Source organism: Marmota flaviventris, chromosome 2, assembly GCF_047511675.1.
Source record: "Marmota flaviventris isolate mMarFla1 chromosome 2, mMarFla1.hap1, whole genome shotgun sequence".
NCBI lineage: Eukaryota > Metazoa > Chordata > Mammalia > Rodentia > Sciuridae > Marmota > Marmota flaviventris.
In genome coordinates, this window is record NC_092499.1 from 28,697,833 (window position 1) to 28,717,416 (window position 19,584).

Genomic DNA, 19,584 nt, shown 5'->3' on the forward strand with positions numbered 1-19,584 from the left:
GGATGAGACTGAGTGGTGGGGAAAGCCGACAGCCAGGCCCTTTTGCTCTCCTGCATGACTGCACTATCTAAACAGTGCCATTCAGCAAACGTGGTGTCCTCCTCCCTCCAGAGGCTGCTTGGTAGCAGTGGGGGGAGTGCTCCTTCCCTTCAGCCCCCGCAAGAAGGGCCTGGGGTTCAGAATGCCAGGAGGAACTTTGTTTTGAATAGATGCTTTGAGGCTCTGGAGAGGGCAGACATTTCCCAGGCCCTTGAGACTGCCATAGCCACCCAGGCATGGTTTGGCCTCTCTCCACACTGCCCGCCCACCTATTAAAGCTGGTGGTCAGGCTGGGAACGTGGGTTGTTTGATGGCAGGTAGGAGAGGGTCAGACCCGCAGTGAGGTAAATCTTGGACATCTCATTCTAAGTGTCCTGAGATGGGCTAAACCAGCCCAAGGCTGGGGGACCTGGTCCTTTTTTCTAGGACATATGCAGAGTACTCTGTGTTACCAGATGGGGTTGAGGAGAGCTCCTGGGGAGGGGACTCTGCCCTGCCCAGGTGTGATAAGGAGCCTGGCTTCATAGCCTTCCCAGTGTAGCCTACCGAAGCCAGCATAGTCCCTCTGGAGGCCGATTCCAATTGAAATGCTCCATGCCTGCCAAGAGCAGCTGCATGAAGGGGAGGAGGCCCTGTGACATCTTCTCACCCACAGATGTGAATGAGTGTCTGAGTCCCGGGGTCTGCACCCATGGAAGGTGTATCAACCTGGAAGGCTCCTTTAGATGCTCTTGTGATCATGGCTACAAGGTCACCTCAGACGGGAAGGGCTGCCAAGGTACAAAGATACTGAAGCACCCCACCTCCACAGGCAAATCAGCCTGTGGCTCTCTCTGTGTGTGCCCCCATATCCACCCAATCACGTATCCCTAACCACGCTGACCTCACACATCCCTGCCAAGACCTGTGCTTGCCCCAGTCCCTGCCCACCTGTCCGTCTGGCTATCCCGGCATGTCTGCCCTGCAGAATCCCACACAGAACTCAATGGCCTGTTTCAGATGTGGACGAGTGTGCCACCCGGGCCTCGTGCCCTACAGGCCTCTGCCTCAACACTGAGGGCTCCTTTACCTGCTCGCCCTGCAAGAGTGGTTACTGGGTGAATGAAGATGGCACTGCTTGTGAAGGTAGCCCTGGGGAGGTGGTGGCCAAAGGGACAGAAGGAGACTCTATTTTCTGGCCAGTCTTGGGGCAATGGAGAATCCAGCTTAGGCTAGAGGGCCCTATGAAGGGACTTGGCCCCAAAGAGAGCTTCTATTATCATAATCCCCATGTTCAAGGGTGAGGACAGGATGAATAGGAGGTCACAGAGACCAGAGGAAGCTGAGGTGGGAGCTACCCATGGAGCAATCTAGAGAAGAGTCGTGGGGATTGACATAGAATTCCCCCAGCCAGGGCCTGCCCTTCCCCAGAGGCCCCAAATGTCCTCCAAGCTTGGAGAGGGGCTAGAGTGTGTTGAGGGCCTCACTGTCACTGGCTGGGGGAAGCCCTCCTGGATCACTGGCTATGGCTGTCTGTCTGCCCAGACCTGGATGAGTGCACCTTTCCCGGAGTCTGCCCCACAGGAGTCTGCACCAACACTGTGGGCTCCTTCTCCTGCAAGAACTGCCACGAGGGGTACCGGCCCAGCCCCCTGGGCCGCACCTGTGAAGGTAAGAGCCCCGTCGTGTGGGAGCACAGTTAGGATACTAACCTGCTCCTCTGCAAGCAAGAAGGAACTGGGGCCTCCCTAGAATGGCGGGCTGGCTGGAGACACACATTCTCTCTCCTCCCGGAATGGAAGTCAGAGAGGTGACCACAGATCTGGGTCTTATGAGCCAATAAGCCACTGGTTCACAGGCTTCAGTCTACTTGAACATCACTGAGGGGCATGGTTCACTGTGCAGCTCCCTGGGCCTTGTCCTAGATTTACCCTGTGGACTCAAGGGGCCCTTGGAATCTGTGCCCTGACAAACTCCCTAAGTGTGCTTCATAAGGGTGGCTGCTGGGAGAACATTGACCTGTACCAGGCAATCTGTAAGCCAACTTGAAGAATCAAGTTTCTGGTACCTTCTCAGATTCACTGTATCTGTTTTCTTGGTTCATTTCCCATTTGTTTTCCCATTGCTTCTCATTGAAATCAGAGGCCTCTTAGCAGTGACAGGGGCATAAGGCTTTGGCTTCACTGGGCTAGGGCTGCTGGGCACTGTGGGCTGTGAATTAACCTGACAGAGCAGGGCCAAGCAGAAGGAGCAGTAGTCATCCTGCTCCTATTCCGTTCTAGATGTGGATGAGCATCTGCCACAGACCAGTAGGAGGGGGTGCACTGTGTCAACACCAAGGGCTCCTTCAGCTGTCTGTGTGAGACAGTTTTCCAGCCCTCCCCAGAGATTGTGGAGTGTGGGGGGGAAGGGATGCTACTCCCTCACCAGCTTCTCCCAGCTGCTCTATGCTGGGAGGATGGTCCCAAAGGTTCAGTCTCCACAGGCAGGCGACAGGTCCTCTGGAAACCTCCCCCTCAAAGCTGGCCTTGGGAGGTGTCACCGTCAGCTGCCTCCCTCCCTTGTGTGGCCCTGCAGATGTGGATGAGTGTGAAGACACCCAGAACAGCTGCCTGGGAGGCGAGTGCAAGAACACACCTGGCTCCTATCAGTGCCTCTGTCCCCCAGGCTTCCAATTGGCCAATGGCACTGTGTGTGAGGGTGAGTGGCCTGACTGTCCCCACTGAGGGTTGAGACAGTAAGTGAATGGGGAGGTTGGGACACCTCACTGCCATCTTTTCCCCTGCAGATGTGGATGAGTGTGCAGGGGAGGCACACTGTGCGCCCCATGGCGAGTGCCTCAACAGCCATGGGTCCTTCTTCTGTCTCTGCGCGGCTGGCTTTGCCAATGCAGATGGAGGCACCAGCTGCCAGGGTGAGAAGCCAGCTGTGTCTGGGGGCTGGGACAAGGAGTACTAGAGTCAATGCAGGGGCTTCATCCTTCTTCATACCGGTACTGAAATAAAATAAAATGCTCATGGCTGCCTGCATGCACTAGAAGATGGAAGGGCAGGAGTGATGCGGGGAGCCAGGTGGGCAGGGAGGGACTCAAGAGTCTCTCTGCAGAGCCTCTCTGTGATGTCTGTAGCAGGCACCCTCTCTCCAGTCACCCTTTACCCCTTGACAGAGGCCTGGCCCCAGCACTCCTCCCCATAGCATGGTCTCTGATATCCAGCTCTGGACTCTCCTTAGGATTTTCTAGCCCTTTCCTACCCCAAGCCACTCTGTAGCCATCTTATGGGCTACTTGGAGCCCAGAGGAAGCTGAACCAGGTGATAATAGGGAAGAGATCATTGGCTGGTTCTGCTCATATGTGTCTGTTTTCTAGATGTGGATGAGTGTGCAGCTGCAGACCAGTGTTTGGGAGGACACTGTGTCAACACAGAGGGCTCCTTCGACTGTCTGTGTGAAATTGGCTTCCGGCCCTCCCCAGAGAATGGGGAGTGTGTGGGTAAGGACTCCAGAGGAGTGGACAGGACTCTACCCCATGTCTGTGCACTTCCACCCCCATCTGGTCCTCAGCTCCCTGGAATAAGAAACTTCAGCTCCAGGGAAGCAGAGTGCTTTGCACAGATTGATCATACGATAGATAATGCATTTGAGCCTCTGCTGGCCCCAGGATTGTTCAAGGATGATAAAATGAAGACAATCACAATTTTTGTGCTGGCACAACACACAATCTAGTTTTAAAGGCCAAACTGATTTAGTCAACATTAAACACCTGCCAAGTTCAATGTTCTTTGCTAAGACAAACAATTACAGACAATCAAGAGACAGATACAAAGACAGCTCCCTGTTATCCACTCAGGAAGGGTTGCATGCTCTGCTGGTAGAGCATGGAGGAACAGGAGTTTCACTGAAGGCTAAGATCTCAGTGCTTCCTTTTTTTTTTTTTTTTTAATACCAGGGATTGAATCCAGAGGGCACCGAACCACTGAACTCATCCCCAGCCCTTTTATATATTTTATTTAGAGGCAGGATCTCATTAAGTTGTCAAGAGCCTTCCTTTGCTGAGGCAGGCTTTGAACTCACAATCCTCCTGCCTTAGCCTCCCAAGCCACTGGGATTACAGGCGTGTCCCACAGCGCCCGGCTCAGGGCTTCCTAAATAGCAGACAGTTCTCTTTCATTTAGCCCTGCTGGGTTGGGAGAAGTTTCCCTGAACTTACTGTTCCAGGGTTGAGGCGAGCATAGTAAATTGGATCAGATGAAAGACCTCAGAAATTATGGGACATGACCTTGTTGCAATGCCAGTGAATTAAGGTTACTGGGGTCAGAACAGTGACCTGGCCACATCTGTCTCCTCTCATGCCTCTGGGGACAGACATCGATGAGTGTGAGGATAACAGAGAGCCGGTGTGTGGGGCCTGGAAGTGTGAGAACAGTCCTGGCTCCTACCGCTGCGTCCTGGGCTGCCAGCCTGGCTTCTACATGGCCCCGACTGGAGACTGCATCGGTGAGTAGGAGTGGGGTGGAGCGGGAGGGCTGAGGACATCTGTTTTTCCCTGTATGGAGCTAGAAATGATTTTCTCCTGAGGACACTGTTTGTACAGCTGTTTGAAGTTTGTATGTTTTCCATACAGCCCAGCTTACCCCAAAATTGAAAAGGAATGTTACTGTTAGTTTTCTTGTCCCATGTTCAGAGGTTGCTTTACAGATCTTGGTGTTAATGGACCAGATAAGTGCTCACACACACTCCCTCTACCCGGCCCCTACTGTCCCACAGACATAGACGAGTGTGCCAATGACACCATGTGTGGGAGCCACGGCTTCTGTGACAACACGGATGGCTCTTTCCGCTGCCTCTGTGACCAGGGCTTTGAGACCTCGCCCTCAGGCTGGGACTGTGTTGGTGAGAAGCCTGTGGGTCAGTCACCCAGGGTCTGGGCCAGGAGGGCCACTGGGTTCTTCTTAACCTCCAGGGGTTGTGACTATCCTTAAAGGAAGCCCTAGCACCTCTTCCTGAATCATTTGTGGGTTCATGGCTCCATGATAGGTTCCCAAAGGGTGGGCAAGGGAGCTTCAAGGAGGAGAGAAAGATTTCAAGTCACCTCTCTAGCTGGCCCCTTGGCTAGGCTGGTAGGGGAAGCATGGCCAATCCTGCCGGCAGAGGAAGCAAGTTCATGAAGGAAGGTGCCCACCCCCACCCCTCTGGCTCCCCCTTCCCTGGAGACCTCGGGGGCTTGAGAAGCCCCATGTTTGGAAAAAGTACACAGTGGGTAGACCTTACTCTTTGGCCCTTTTGTGACCCCTTTCTGCCACTCCTCTCTTCCATCCTATGCCTGTCCATCTGTCCCTCGTTCCTGCTAATTCATGCCCACTTTTGCTTCTGCCAAGGCCTAGCATGGTTCTTTTCAGTGGATGAGGACCTGCCTGGCTGGGCTGGAGTCAGGGACAGGGCATACAGGCTGCCTCTTCTCTGCCCAAGAGCCTGTCCTCACACCTGGCAGATGTGAACGAGTGTGAGCTCATGCTGGCGGTGTGTGGGGCCGCCCTCTGTGAGAATGTCGAAGGCTCCTTCCTGTGCCTCTGCCCCAACGACCTTGAAGAGTATGATGCCCGAGAGGGTCACTGCCGACCTCGGGTGGCTGGAGGTGAGACCTGTGAGCTTCCCACAGGACCACTCCCCCATCCCCCACCCTGCCTCCCCTTTTGTCATTTACCATGATGATTCTCTGCCTTTCAAAAGGCATCCCTCCTCTAGCCTCTAGTTCCTGAGAGGGAGCCGGGTCGGGACTGTGCAGTAATGGAGGTGCAGGGTGGGAATGAGGCACAGAGCGGGGAGGGGAGCGAGAGGCCGCAGGAGCTAAGACGAGTGGGGCTCTGCTCCAGCCTGTGCAGCGTCCAGGCTACTGGGCTGGGATGACCTAGAGGAGGCTCAAGATCTGAGGCTGACTTCGTGTGGCCCCAGGACCTCAGATTAAACCTTGGAGTGACCCTAAATCCATCCAATCTCTGAATGAATCTTCGGGATGAGGGGAAATTTGAAAGTGAGCTAAGCTGGACTCTCCCCTCCTGCTTCCCATGCTTCCCACTCTGCCCCAGAGCTGCGAGCTCAGCCTCTCAACCAACCAAGGCTGGGCTGAGTCAGCTGGTGACCTTGCAAGGAACAAGGAAAGGTGGGAAGGGCAGGGTACCTGTGAGGCAGAATGAATCAGAGGACAGACAGGGTACATCAGCATAGAAAGGAAAGGTACAGTACCCACTCCTGGGATGTCCAGTGGGCCAAGTGAGACAACATAGTAACAGCATTTTGTACACTTGTAATGCTATAGAAATGTTGAATTTAAAAGATACATTCAAGGGCTGGGCGACTCAGTAATGAACTGACAATAATAAGGGGCCTCTAACACACACAGCTCAGAGCATCCCTGAGGCCCCGACAGGAGACCACGCCCCAGGCCCCATTCGCATGGAATGCTACTCTGGGCAGAAGGACCATCTACCGTGCTCCAGCCTCCTTGGTGGGAACTCCACGCAGGCTGAGTGCTGCTGCACCGAGGGAACCAGGTGGGGGGATGCCTGTGACCTCTGCCCATCTGAGGACTCAGGTAAAGCCTCAAGGGTCCCAAATCTTCTTACATCAGCTCTGCAGTGTGACAAAGTGGGGAGGGGAAAGGGGGCACATCCCTTCCCTCTCTGAGTCTACTGCCTCCCTACAGTTGAATTCAGCGAGCTCTGCCCCAGTGGTAAAGGCTACATCCCTGTGGAAGGAGCCTGGACGTTTGGACAGACCATGTATACAGGTGACCTCCCTCCACACACACCTCCCCATACTCCATTTGCCAGAGTAGGCCCTAGTTTGGTCTTCTAGGAGGTCCCTAGGGAAGTCCGGCACCAGCCCTGGCCTCCCTGATTACTTCCGTCTTTTCCGTCCCAGGGCTGACTCCCTACAGAGTTTTAGCTGGAAACTCTAACCCAAGCTCCTCCTGGAGTGTCCATATGACCCTCACTCAGGTTCCCTGCTCCCTTAAGTCTGCACCCTCTGGAAACAGACTATGGTGCCTTGGCCAACACTCAACTGCCTGTATGTGAACACAGGGACAGAGGCGGGGTACTGCTGCACAGAGGCCAGACACACTAACCTATGTCCCTGGCCCCATTTACAAAGCCAGAAACTTAGCAGAGCCCATACTCCCAAAGGGGAGTTTCAGGTATTGAGCCTTAGTCTTGAAGCTAGTTCTGAGGAGGAAATAATAGAAACAGAAATACCCTCTGTGTGTGTGTGTGTGTGTTGTCCTGGGGAATCAAATCCATATATGCTAGGTAGGAGTTCCACCTACATGCTGAGGACCACAGCCCCAGAAGTAGCATTTCTTGAGTGCTTGCTATGTGCTGAGTACTGTTTTAAACACCTTAAGTATATTACCACCTTCTCATCCTCATGACAAGTATAAGAGGTGAAGTGATATTATCCACAGTTTTTTAGATAGGAAACTAAGGAGAACTGAAGAAACCTGCCCAAAGTCACCCAACTCAGAAGTGGCAGGGCCAGGATTCAAACCCAGACAGTCCAGCTTTGGAGCCCCTGGTCTTAAGTACCACCTCATCCTGCCTCCCCTTGTCCTCTCACCTCAGTTCTACCCTCCCACAGATGCCGACGAGTGTGGGATGTTTGGGCCTGCTCTCTGCCGGAATGGCCGGTGCCTCAACACGGTACCTGGATACATCTGCCTGTGCAATCCCGGCTACCACTACAACATCTCCCGCAGGATATGTGAGGGTGAGGATACACATGGCCCCTCCCACCCCATCCCCTGCTGGCTAATCCCTCTCTTGCTGGGAGACCCCTTCCTGGGCAGGATGCCCATTGCAGGCAGGTCTGAGGTGAGGAGAGCTCAGGACCATCAGCAATTGTCCCTCAGGAGGGGTCTTCCAGGTTGGGCTGGACTGGGGAGATCTTCAGGATCAGCCACAGGTGAACACCCTTCCATGAATGTAGTCCATGGACAGGCCACCTTGGCCCTGCCATACTCCTGCCACCACAGATCACAATGAGTGCCAGGACATGGCCTGTGAGAATGGCGAATGTGTGAACACGGAAGGCTCCTTCCACTGCTTCTGTAGCCCCCCGCTCACCCTGGACCTCAGTGGGCAGCGCTGTGTGAACAGCACCAGCAGCACAGGTGAGTGACCTTAGGTATGGGCAGCAGGGGGCACAGGCCTAGGCTGAGAAGCTCATGTGCCCCTGGGCCTTGTGCCACCAGAGGACCTCCCTGACCATGACATCCACATGGACATCTGCTGGAAAAAAGTCACCAATGACGTGTGCAGCCAACCCCTGCGTGGACACCGCACAACCTACACAGAATGCTGCTGCCAGGATGGCGAGGCCTGGAGCCAGCAGTGTGCTCTGTGCCCCCCTAGGAGCTCTGGTGAGGGGGACACCTGCAGGGCTGGGCCCACCCTGGGAAGGGAGACACTCTCACCTTGGAAGGCAGGAGTAGGCGATCAGATCAGTGACCATGTCTTACATCTCAGTTATTTGAAAATAAAGTGGTGGTGGTGGGTGGGGAGCACTACTAGGAACTCCCAGGAGTCATTAGTTACCATGTGTTCCCTGTCTCCTGGGGGAGTGAGCCAGTTGAACTAGCCCCCAGGCTTTAGCTAGTGGGAGTTGAAGCCCAGCTTCTTTCCTCCATCCTTCCTGAAAGAGGTCTATGCTCAGCTGTGCAACGTGGCCCGGATCGAGGCAGAGCGGGAAGCTGGAATCCACTTCCGGCCTGGCTATGAGTATGGCCCAGGTCCAGATGACCTGAACTATGGCCTCTATGGCTCAGACGGTGCCCCCTTCTACAACTACCTGGGCCCTGAAGACACTGTGCCTGAATCCCCATTCCCCAACATGGTCAGTCACTTGGGAGACCTCACACCAGTCTTTGAGTCTCCTCTGCAGCCATCTCAACTCCAGCCCCACTACATGGCCAGCCATCCAGGTATGTTGTTGCAAACACAGGGAAGAGCAGACACTGAGACTGTTTCCCTTTTTTCTCCTCCACCTGCCCATCATATTGCCAGTGGGGTGAGGCTACAGAAGGTGAAAGATGCGCCAAGCCACAGGTCACTCAAGACTCCTAATGCCTGGGTCAGACCCCACCAATTCCCAGTGAACTAGCACAGAGACACAGGGACATAGGGACAGGACATTGTCCCAACCTCAAAAGCTTCCCTGTAGAAGTGGAGAGAAAGCAGTTTTGCTCAGGTCTGTTCTCCCTCCACACCACTTACAGGATACAGAACAGCCGCTCTGAGGAAGCCTGACATTCAAACTTGTGACCTGAAATGAGAATTAAGGATTTTTAATGACTTTAAAGGTCCACAGTGGTCACCGCCCCCCCCCCCAGTTGGTGAACTGACTGCCCCAGGACTCAGGCCTTGAATCCTCATAAGGAATTCAGGCCTGGGCACCTGGACACAGTACATACCACAGGCACTGCCACCACATCAGACTAGGACCAGTCAGGTGGGATGGGGTTTTGTTCAGAGGGTGGGAGGTGCTTAGAGAAAGGGGTAAGGCAGATTAGGGTTGTGTTGACTGAGGCCTGCTGCCACTCTCCCACTTGGAAAAAAAAAAAAGAGGATGTAAAATTTTAAACAATAGCACCCCCAACCCAAAAACTACACAAAATACCCAATGGCTGGGTGCAGTGGCACACACCTACAATCCCAGAAACTCCAAGACTGAGGTAGGAGGATCACAAGTTCAAGGCCAGACTTAGCAACTTAACAAGACCCTCTCTCGAAATAATTTTTTAAGGGGTAGGGATGTAGCTCAGTGGTCAGGAGCCCACTTGTGAAAGCAGGGAGTCTCAGCCTTCTTGGAGCCCTTACTTGTCTCCCACCTAAAATGACATCAGAGTGTGGCCTTTTGATTTAGCACCTTTCTATGGGAATTTTATGACCTCCCAGCCTAGCCCACTCCTGGGATCACCAGGGACAGCCTTTGTTCTGGAAGGTGAGGGTTGCAGGACTGAGATTCGTCTAGGCACAGGCCTCAGCTTTCCTCTCACTCCTTGCCAGAGCCCCCAGCCGCCTTCGAAGGGCTTCAGGCAGAAGAGTGTGGCATCCTGAATGGCTGCGAGAATGGCCGCTGTGTGCGTGTGCAGGAAGGCTACACCTGCGACTGCTTTGAGGGCTTCCAGCTGGATGCAGCCCATATGGCCTGTGTGGGTAAGTTTAGGGTCCTGATGGAGAAGTGAGACTGCCCCAACAGACATAGGACTGCCCTTGGGATGGCTGGGAAAACCACTGCTGCCCCCTAGTGGGGTGCAGGGCTTCAAGCCAGGGTGAGAAAGCCAGAGGTTCATGGTGGACTTATGAAGCTCTTCCCCCGGAATTGCTAGACAGAAGAAAGGCAAAAGGCAAGGTCTTGGGCACACTGTGAGGTCACTGCCCCTTGCTTTTTGTCCTTGAGTTGTTTGGTTTTGGGAGGAAACTTGGCCTGTCACACCAGGATTCCATTGCAGAACGGGAGCCAGGGCTTAGTGACCAGAGGACAGAAGGGCACCCTTTAGCTTTCTCCTTTCCGTTTCTTTTAGATGTGAATGAGTGTGATGACTTGAATGGGCCTGCTGCGCTCTGTGCCCATGGTCACTGTGAGAACACAGAGGGTTCCTACCGTTGCCACTGTTCCCCAGGATATGTGGCAGAGGCAGACCCCCCACACTGTGCTGCTAAGGAGTTGCAGTGAAGGGTCAGTGTGGGCAGCTACCTGGAAATGGCCTCCTGCCACAGGCAGAGGCCTTGAGGATGCTTTCCTAGCTGGGACAACACCATGATATCAGGCTGGGGCCCTCTGCCCGGGTCTGACAGCCTTGCCTGCTTTCATCTCTCCCAGCTTAGGCTTTGGCTGTGAGCTTCCACCACTGCCTCCATGCCCTTGCTTGGCTCAAACACCACCACTTTAATGCTTCAGCCACTGGCCTGAGGCCCAGCACACCACCTATCTTGGCCTTGCTATGGGATACTTGTCAAAGGACAGCTGTCATTCATCTCTCAACCCCAGGCTATGCAAACATGCAAGGTCTCATGGCCTCACACTGCAGACACCCCTTTTCAGCCATGATCCACATATCAACTGATGATTCTACAACTGGGACAGAGGCCACATCTGCCCTGAATGGTCCTTCAGAATCTGTGGGACTAGAAAGGGTTTGGGAGAGTTTGAGGGATGACTCTAGTGCCCCCTCTTGAAGCTATCACCTCCACCTAGCCACCTGCTCTAGGCCCTGAATTTGCCACAACTCCATCCTGTAGCCAGTTCTGTGGCCCCAAGGAGGGGAAGAAGATACCCTCATCTCAAAGAAGCAAGACTGGCATTAGCTTGCCAAGTGTAGGAGACACAAATGAAGAGGGGCAAAGATCCCGAGAAGTCTCCAGGAGAGCAATATGGGAAATATGAGAGTCAATACAGAAGGGGGAGCCAAGGCTTCACTGGAAGTCTAAAGAGTAGTCTGGAGTAAATAAATATTCAAAATCCACCCAGTGATAGCTCCTGTGCACCAGCAGCAAGGGCTGCCCCAAGACAGAAGATCCACCTCCAAAGACCTTTATTAAATACATATGCTTCTTCCAGAAAACAAATCTCTTCAGGACTCTCTTTTTGTGAAAATCAGTTAAATTCTCTAACAATAAAAAGGTTTATTTTCTAGTGTGGTCTTGTTCAGCAGAAACCAGATTTCCAAATGTTTGCCCCACCCCCACTCAGAGGCCCCTTCGCCTCTTCCCCTTCAGAAAATGAATGTCCAGAATCCCTAAGTTTGCAGGTAGAAACTCACTCCATCCTGGGCTAGCTGTGAGTTCAAAACCATGGAACTTTATCATGTTGGTTAAATCAAAATGTTAGATCTGAGACTGTGCCTACCCCTGATGGCCAGCTCTGGCAAAACCCTATCAATAGGTTTCAATGGGAAAGGTTCTTACTATTCCAAGCCAAGGACAACTCTTGACTGCATTTCTCTATGAATGGCAATCTAAATGAACAAGGCTGCCTGTGATGGGAGACATGGAGATGAATGCTACTTTCTTAATTTAATCTGTCTGTCCTACCTGCTGCTCTGATTGTCGGCTATCACACAATAATTTATTGAATGCTTGCCACATGCAGGCACTGTGTTGAGTGCTGTGCATAAATTTCACTTAATCATCTAACAATGCTACCTACTATTTTTATTCCCAATTTACAGGTGAGGAAATTGAGACAGAAAAACTTAGATCTGCTCTAGATCATTATTCTAGTTGATTTAAACAAAACAAAAATAAATGGTTCTTAAACATGTGAAAGCAGTCTTTCCTTTATAATAAAAGAAACTGAAAATGCAGTGAAATACTGTTTTACAAATATTGGCAAAGATCAAAAAAGTTGTTAAGATTCCTAGCTAGCAAGCATCTGGAGAAACACACCATGATAGCTGATGGAAGTATAAATTGGTACAACCTCTGAAGAGGACAATATGGCAGTGTCTTTCAAAATTACATAATAGCACTAACTCTTTGATTCAGTAATTCCACTTCTAGGAATTTAAGTTTCAAGATATATTCTCACCAAATGTGAAATGACTTATGTAAGAGGTTATTTATTACAGCACTATTTGTAATAGCAAAAGATTAGAAACAATTTCTACAGAACCCTAAAAATCAAAACAAATTGCCTTGATAAGAAAGATACCCAGGAAAAAGGGAGGTTATTTATTAGCATGTAACATCCTATTTATCTACAGAGACAAGAGAAGTGGATAGCTGTTACTTCATCCTTGCCACTCCACCTTACACCCCATCATTCAGAGAACTTTTTACCATTCCTCAAATACACTCTGTTGGCACTGTGCTCCTAAATGCTGTTTCCACTGCCCTCCAACCTTTCTCTCTTGTCCTAGTAGACATATTGAATGCATACAGTCACATTTCCTTATTAAAATTTCAAATGGCATATTATGTATGCTGTTCTGCACTTTGCTTTTTTCCACTTTATGCTTGCAAATAAATACCTGTCTGATTCTATTTTATAGCTGAATACTATTCCATTGAATGGATAAACCATAATTAATCACTGACTCATCAAAAGATAGTTCCACTGTTTCCCATCTTTTACTAAAAATGCTGTAATGAATATCCTTGGTCACATGTTATTTCATGTTTTATCTATGGGATTATATCTCTGGAATAAATTCTTAGAAACAATGGTGGTTGTGGGGAGGGTGACAGGGTGGACAGGTACCATAATGGAACACTTTCCACTAAACCCCTTTTGTGTCTTTTTGAATTTGTACATGTACTACTTATCAAAAATAAATATTTTTAAATAAAGCTGCTGACCACAGACTGCTTAAATGTCCTCTCCCTTTATATTATTTATCTGACTGTAGTTTACAATTAAAGTCAGGTGATGATTATTTCAAAATTCCTTAAAGCAAACTTCCCTTAAGCAACCCTGTTGAAAAGAAAACATGGATTTTAAGAAAACAATTATAAACATCAATCTCAAACATCAAGAAAAGTAAAAAGAAGCTTCCTGCCTTTTAGACAAACATGCAAAACCATAATGTTCAAATGGACGGTGGTAGGCCCTGCCAAAGGCCAGGTTCTAGAGAGGGCTATACTATTTGGTACACCTGGTTGCTCCTGCCAAATGTTGGTCCTCCACGCTGATGCTTCCTAACAATAGAACAGGATGCAATTCTCAGAAGAAAGTATTTCAGGACACTTACTTTAACAGTTCTTCCCAATCTCTTACTTCTGAACAGTTTTCCTCTTCATCCCTTGAATTCAGTCAACATTCCCACAAAAAGAAAGTAGGTGGACACATATAGTATATAGTTTACATATAGTCACTATCACTACATAACTGAAGAACGTGATTCCATAATAAAATCAATGAAGAGACCCTAAGTTTTGAACCAAAACATAAAGCAGACTGAAGAGTTCCCTGTTTTTTTTTTGTTTTGTTTTGTTTTTTGTACTGGAAATTTAACCCAGGGGTGCTCTACCACTGGGTTATACCCCCAGTCTTTTTTGAGACAGGATTTCACTAAGTTGCTGAGGCTGACCTTAAAAACTTGCAATCCTCCCATCTCAGCCTCCCATGTCACTGGGATTACATACATGAAACACCATGCCTGGTAATCTCCCTTTGTCTTCTTTGGTTCTTGCATTAGTATGGTGTTTGCTAAAGAAAAGACAAGGTGAGTATTGCCTAGCATGCATGAAGCCCTGGGTTTAATTCCCAGCACTCAAAAACAAGAGGGTGTGGGAGGGGCAGGAGATGGCCCATGATGCCCAGCACTTGGATACAAAGTTAAATAAACTCAATTTCATAACAAATAAGTTCTTGACAACCTCCTCTTGGAAGAACAGGTAAAACCAAAGATCTTTCCATTGACAAAGGGAAAATATAAAGGATTCCTAAATGAATTTATACAGTGAGTAAAATTTGTGAAAATATCTTGTTAGCCCTTATGGCTTGCCAGGAAGAGGGCAACTGGTCAAAAAGGGCCTGTAGAGGAGCCTAAATTTGTTTAGCATGCTATGTAGTTCAAGCAAATGGCTCAGTGTCCCCTTGCTGATGTCATTCCCCCTTGCCCTGTGTTCTTAAGTCACCCCACTCCAACAAAGACTTCTTGTGGTCACTTCCAGCTTCCCCATGAAGCATTGTCAGTGTGAAGTAAAGTGATTTCTCCCGAAGCCACCATTTTTTAACCACCAAATTCCACTTCTTTCATTAATAGTAGACACTCACATATAATGGCTTCTGCAGTCTAAAAGACCTAGTTTCTGCCCAGTTGACCACTGCAATTTAATGGAGTATATACTTAGCAACTAAAGCTGTTATGCTTGTGCTCAAGAGTTTTTAAACCACTAAAGCAGTAAATAACTCATAGCCAGCTCAATGGTGAACACCTGTAATCCCAGTAACTCAGGAGGCTGAGGCAGGAGGATCACAAGTTCAAGACCAACCTCAGCAACTCAGTAAGACCCTCAGTCACATAGCAAGACCCTGTCTCAAACAAAAAAATAAAAAGGGATGGGAATGTGGCTCTGGTTAAGAGCCCCTGGGTTCGATCCCTGGTACCTCCCAAAAAAATGTTCTGAAAGAAAGGTTCATTTTTTCACTTTAAATGTAGCAAAATCTCTTTTTAAGGATGATGAAAGTACTTAAGTAATCTGAATTGAAAATGTTATTAGGCCCAAATATTGGCAGCAATTTAACTCTTCATTCTCAGCGTCTTAGTAACTTGTGTACACAGACACTTCATGGTATGTTCCTTCCTGCCACCTTCCATAGACTGCTAAGATCTGCTAAGTTTCCAAGAGTCCCCTTCTTTCCTCTAACCACGTGACAGTTTTCCCCCCTCTATGTCCTAGATTGTCCCACACATAAGTATCTAAGGTTCAGTCACAGATACTTTGTTTCTAAACTCTATTTTCATTTTTTTTTTTTTAATATTTATTTTTTTTTAGTTTTCGGCAGACACAACATCTTTCTTTGTATGTGGTGCTGAGGATCCAACCTGAGCCGCACACATGCCAGGCGAGTGCGCTACCGCTTGAGCCACATCCCCAGCCCCTCATTTTTTTAATAATAATATTTTTTTTTTTAGAGAGAGAGAGAGAATTTTAATATTTATTTTTTAGTTTTTGGCGGACACAACATCTTTGTTTGTATGTGGTGCTGAGGATCGAACCCGGGCCGCACGCATGCCAGGCGAGTGCGCTACAGCTTGAGCCAAAACCCCAGCCCCTCATTTTTTTAAATATTTATTTTTTAGTTGTAGTTGAACACAATACCTTTATTTTATTTATTTATTTTTATGTGGTGCTGAGGATTAAACCCAGGGCCTCACATTAAACCCAGGGCAAGCACTCTACTGCTGAGCCACCACCCTAGCCCTTATTTTCACTATTTTTAATAATGAATTTTCATATCAAATGACCTTAATTCCTATCTAGTCCAGAGATTCAAGTTTCTGCTATAACAAACTTTAAGTGAAAGATGGATTTAATCAACAACTCTCAGAATCAACCTGATTGTGGTTTCCCCCACATTAGTATTAAAAAGTTATCTGTTAGCTGGATGCAGTGATTCACATCTGTAATCCTAGCAATTCAGGAGGCTGATGCAAGACGATCACAAGTTTGAGGCCACAGTGAAAATTTAGCAAGACTCTTAGCAACTTAACAAGACTTTCTCAAAATAAAAAATTAAAAGGACTGGGGATGTAGCTCAGTGGTAAAGTGCCTCCAGGTGCCAAAAAATTAAAAAAATTATTTGTTATGATGGTGGTGCAAATTCTTTTTCAGTTTTCTGTCTTTACTATTCTGGTCCCCTAGCATCATAATAGAATTATTTGAACCTCCATAACCCATTTAAAGGCAAACCTAAACAAATACTTTAAAATGCACTGGAATTTGTGGTTTAAAATCTTTTCATTTAGACACCCTAAAGTAGGATTGCCATGTTTAGCACATAAATGTTATGTATTGTAGACAAAGAGTAGACATACTTATATTACAAAGATTAAATGATATTAAAAAATTTGTTGTTCATCTGAAATTCAAATTTAACTAGGCAGTTTGCATTTCATTGGTAACCCACTCTTAAAAAAGACCTCTATTAAAGAAGTACTCTAGATTAGACAAAGAGAAATGAAGGGAAGGGAGGGGGAATGGGAATAGGAAAGATAGTAGAATGAATCAGACATTACTGTCCTATGTGCACATATGATTACACAACCAATGTAATTCTACATCATGTACAACCAGAAGAATGAGAAGTTAAATTCATGTGTATAATGTCAAAAATATACTCTACTATCATGTATAACTAACAAGAACAAATTTTAAAATATTTAAAAAATAAAAAGACTTCTATTACTGGGCATGGTGGTGCATGCTTGTAATCCCAGCACCTTGGGAGGCTGAGGCAGGAAAATTGTAAGTTCAAAACCAGCCTCAGCAGAGACCCTGTATCTAAAATATTAAAAAAAAAAAAAAAAAAAAAAAAAAAAACTGGGCATGTGGCTCAATGGTTAAGTGCCCCTGGGTTCAATCCCCAGTACTGGGAAAAAACAAGAAGACCTCTATTAGCTACATAATGGAGTTACACTTTCAACTATGCATAAGAAAGACATTTTATACCATAAGGAAGATGAAGCAACATATCCTAATAGGATTCGATTACTAAATGGTCACAGATCTTGAAATGTCTGTATGAATACAGAGTATCGAGGCTATTTTTCAAGTTATTCAGGTACCAGAGTTTGTCCCAAGTTTTATGGGGGATGGCTCTTGTTTTTTTTTTAAATCCTAGCAGATCTGTGAATATGACAATATCACATGGGAAGTAGTTAATGGGCTGCATAGAAAATAAGAAAATGTCAGTAGCACACTCATAAAGGGTGAAATGTGAAGCTAATTTGTGGCACATACCTGTAATTTCTGCTTCTTGGGAGGCTAAGGCAGGAGAATTGTAAGTTCAAGTTGAACCTGCATAACTCAGTGAGAAAAAAAAATGTATATAAAAACCAAAAAGGGCTGGAGGTGTAGCTCAGCAGTAGAGCACTCCTGTTTCAAGCCCCAGAAGGTGGGTGGGGTGGGGGTGTGAAAGGGTGAAATGAAAAAGATAACAATTCATATGCCTTTCTCATCAGTTCTGACCTAGTAATCAGTGTTCAAGTTACCCAATCTATAAAATTGATCCAAAACACTCTAAGGACTTTCTTTAAACTTAGGCTTTTATACATTGTTATACATATATGTTCAAACATTCTGGAGGCTAGAAAAGTAACTCCAAATTTGGAGGATTGGAGGCTCTATAGAGTACACTAGTAATTAAATATGAGGTAACAACATCTATAAGCTTGGCCTTAGCATTGTATAGGAGCTGGGGAGTAATTTAGGCCAAGTGTAAAAGCTTCACATTCTGAAAATAATAGTGGAAAAACACAACACTTCTGAATTAAGAAAAATAAAATTGAGAGAGGGACATGATTAGAAGGAAACTTCTAGAATTCTACTAATCGCAGTTCCTCAGATTGGTACAACTGATGGCAATCTCTGGATCACTAGTCATCAAGTCAAAGTTTGACAGAGAAGGATGACCCACAGGAGCAGCCTTGCTCTGCTTGAGGATTGTTCAATACTTGAAATGAGCTTCGGATCAGTTCTTGGCTGAAGTCCACCTGGGCCCCCTTTACGAAGGCCAAGCTATCAGAATCAACCACAACTCTTGCACCACCCTGTTCGAATACCCTGAAAAGACAGGAGGAAGCATTAGTGAATACCACAAACACCAAAAACAGGATACCCTCTAGGGCCAGAAGTGCATATTCTAAAGCGGGTGATTCCTTATTACCTCTTAATAGGTGCTGATTGTCTTTGAAGCAAAAAGAATAAATACTGGGAAATATATATGGGCTTGGGCCTGGAATCTAGTCCAGCCTGACTCTCTATCCATTACCCCATGGACTAAGCAGGCCAATTTTCCTTCTACAATTTAGTTATTTTGAATCAAGCCGACCAATCTTACTGCATCCTCACAGTGTCAGAAGGGCGGTCGTTAATCGTCCTTAACAAGCCCTTTAAATCTGGAATAAAATTGCACCTTAAACTGGTCACTTTTTCCCCTCCCACATATTCTGAGGACCCGCCCCCTCCTCCTTGCCTGTCGTCGGGGTTGACAACTGTATCCAGTGAAAATTTATACTGGAATCCCGAGCATCCACCTCCCTCCACCTCCAGCCTGAGGAATTCTGACCCTTCGGTGATTTCCAGAAGCCTCTGAAATGCAATAAGAGGAATCAAAAATGTCAAGCCAGCAGTGGTAAAAGGGTAGTAAAGGAGAGTCCCAGAGCTTGGCTGGGCACCGCCGCCCCGCGTCTGGCTGGCCTTCTTACCCGGACGCAGCTGTCTGTAAGGTGGATCTGCCCTTCGCTAGCCTCGGGGCTGGAAGATGACGCCTCCCAACGCGTCTGAAGTCCCGGACAGGATGCGGAGAGCCTGTGGTGCAAGGGAGGAGGATGAGCCCGGGAGCAGAAAGGGTCCCAGGCGACCCCCACCTGAACCGTCTCATGCCAAACCCTCACCTCCCCCGGGGGCTTTAGTTTCTTATTTGCTCTGGAGGCGCAAAACCTGACACCCTTCCAGTCTTGGTACCTGCCCCTCCGCCAGGGAATGACCGCTCTTAGGGCCGTGGCCGTTAGGGACAGGCCCCTGGCGGCCGCCATCTTCCCCCAACAAACTCCGCCCCTCGGTGCGCCCTTCTCCCCTTCGCCGCCTAGAGCTCAGGAGGCGGGAAGGCGGTCAGTGGGCGTGGCCGCAATGAGACCCGCCCCCATCGTGCCTATTAGGTCGTGTAGAAGAAGTTTGATTGGCTAGAAATGCTCCCGATTGCGGAAGAGGGGCCGCACCAGTAGAACCGGGGCGGAGTCCTGAGGAGACAGGCAGGGGGCAGCGGGGCTGATTGCCGCTCGGCCCCGCCTCTGAGAGGACAAGATGGGCGGGGACAGCGGGCTGCCTTCTGGCCCGGCTCCTT

General features: G+C 48.4%; 2 protein-coding genes across 2 annotated transcripts in view; one reads left to right on the forward strand and one right to left on the reverse strand.

Moving 5' to 3' along the window:
* Ltbp2 (latent transforming growth factor beta binding protein 2) overlaps positions 1 to 11,706 on the forward strand; it is a 109,523-nt gene extending 97,817 nt beyond the window's left edge. Inside the window, exons 20-36 of the mRNA XM_071607395.1 lie at positions 695 to 817; positions 1,039 to 1,164; positions 1,564 to 1,689; positions 2,596 to 2,718; positions 2,807 to 2,932; positions 3,386 to 3,508; positions 4,381 to 4,512; positions 4,783 to 4,908; positions 5,507 to 5,650; positions 6,416 to 6,607; positions 6,719 to 6,802; positions 7,651 to 7,779; positions 8,045 to 8,182; positions 8,264 to 8,431; positions 8,711 to 8,992; positions 10,077 to 10,226; positions 10,595 to 11,706. Of these exons, the coding sequence (XP_071463496.1) occupies positions 695 to 817; positions 1,039 to 1,164; positions 1,564 to 1,689; positions 2,596 to 2,718; positions 2,807 to 2,932; positions 3,386 to 3,508; positions 4,381 to 4,512; positions 4,783 to 4,908; positions 5,507 to 5,650; positions 6,416 to 6,607; positions 6,719 to 6,802; positions 7,651 to 7,779; positions 8,045 to 8,182; positions 8,264 to 8,431; positions 8,711 to 8,992; positions 10,077 to 10,226; positions 10,595 to 10,746 (2,444 nt within the window). The 3' untranslated portion in view covers positions 10,747 to 11,706. The remainder of the gene's footprint in view (positions 1 to 694; positions 818 to 1,038; positions 1,165 to 1,563; positions 1,690 to 2,595; positions 2,719 to 2,806; positions 2,933 to 3,385; positions 3,509 to 4,380; positions 4,513 to 4,782; positions 4,909 to 5,506; positions 5,651 to 6,415; positions 6,608 to 6,718; positions 6,803 to 7,650; positions 7,780 to 8,044; positions 8,183 to 8,263; positions 8,432 to 8,710; positions 8,993 to 10,076; positions 10,227 to 10,594) is intronic.
* A 1,674-nt stretch (positions 11,707 to 13,380) lies between these two features.
* Isca2 (iron-sulfur cluster assembly 2) lies at positions 13,381 to 19,286 on the reverse strand. Its single transcript, XM_027931656.2, has 4 exons — positions 19,206 to 19,286; positions 18,947 to 19,049; positions 18,715 to 18,830; positions 13,381 to 18,302 (listed from the first exon to the last, which is right to left on the reverse strand). The coding sequence occupies exons 1-4, from the start codon at positions 19,274 to 19,276 to the stop codon at positions 18,128 to 18,130; spliced, it is 465 nt and encodes a 154-aa protein (XP_027787457.1). The 5' UTR covers positions 19,277 to 19,286; the 3' UTR covers positions 13,381 to 18,127.
* Positions 19,287 to 19,584: the final 298 nt, after the last annotated feature.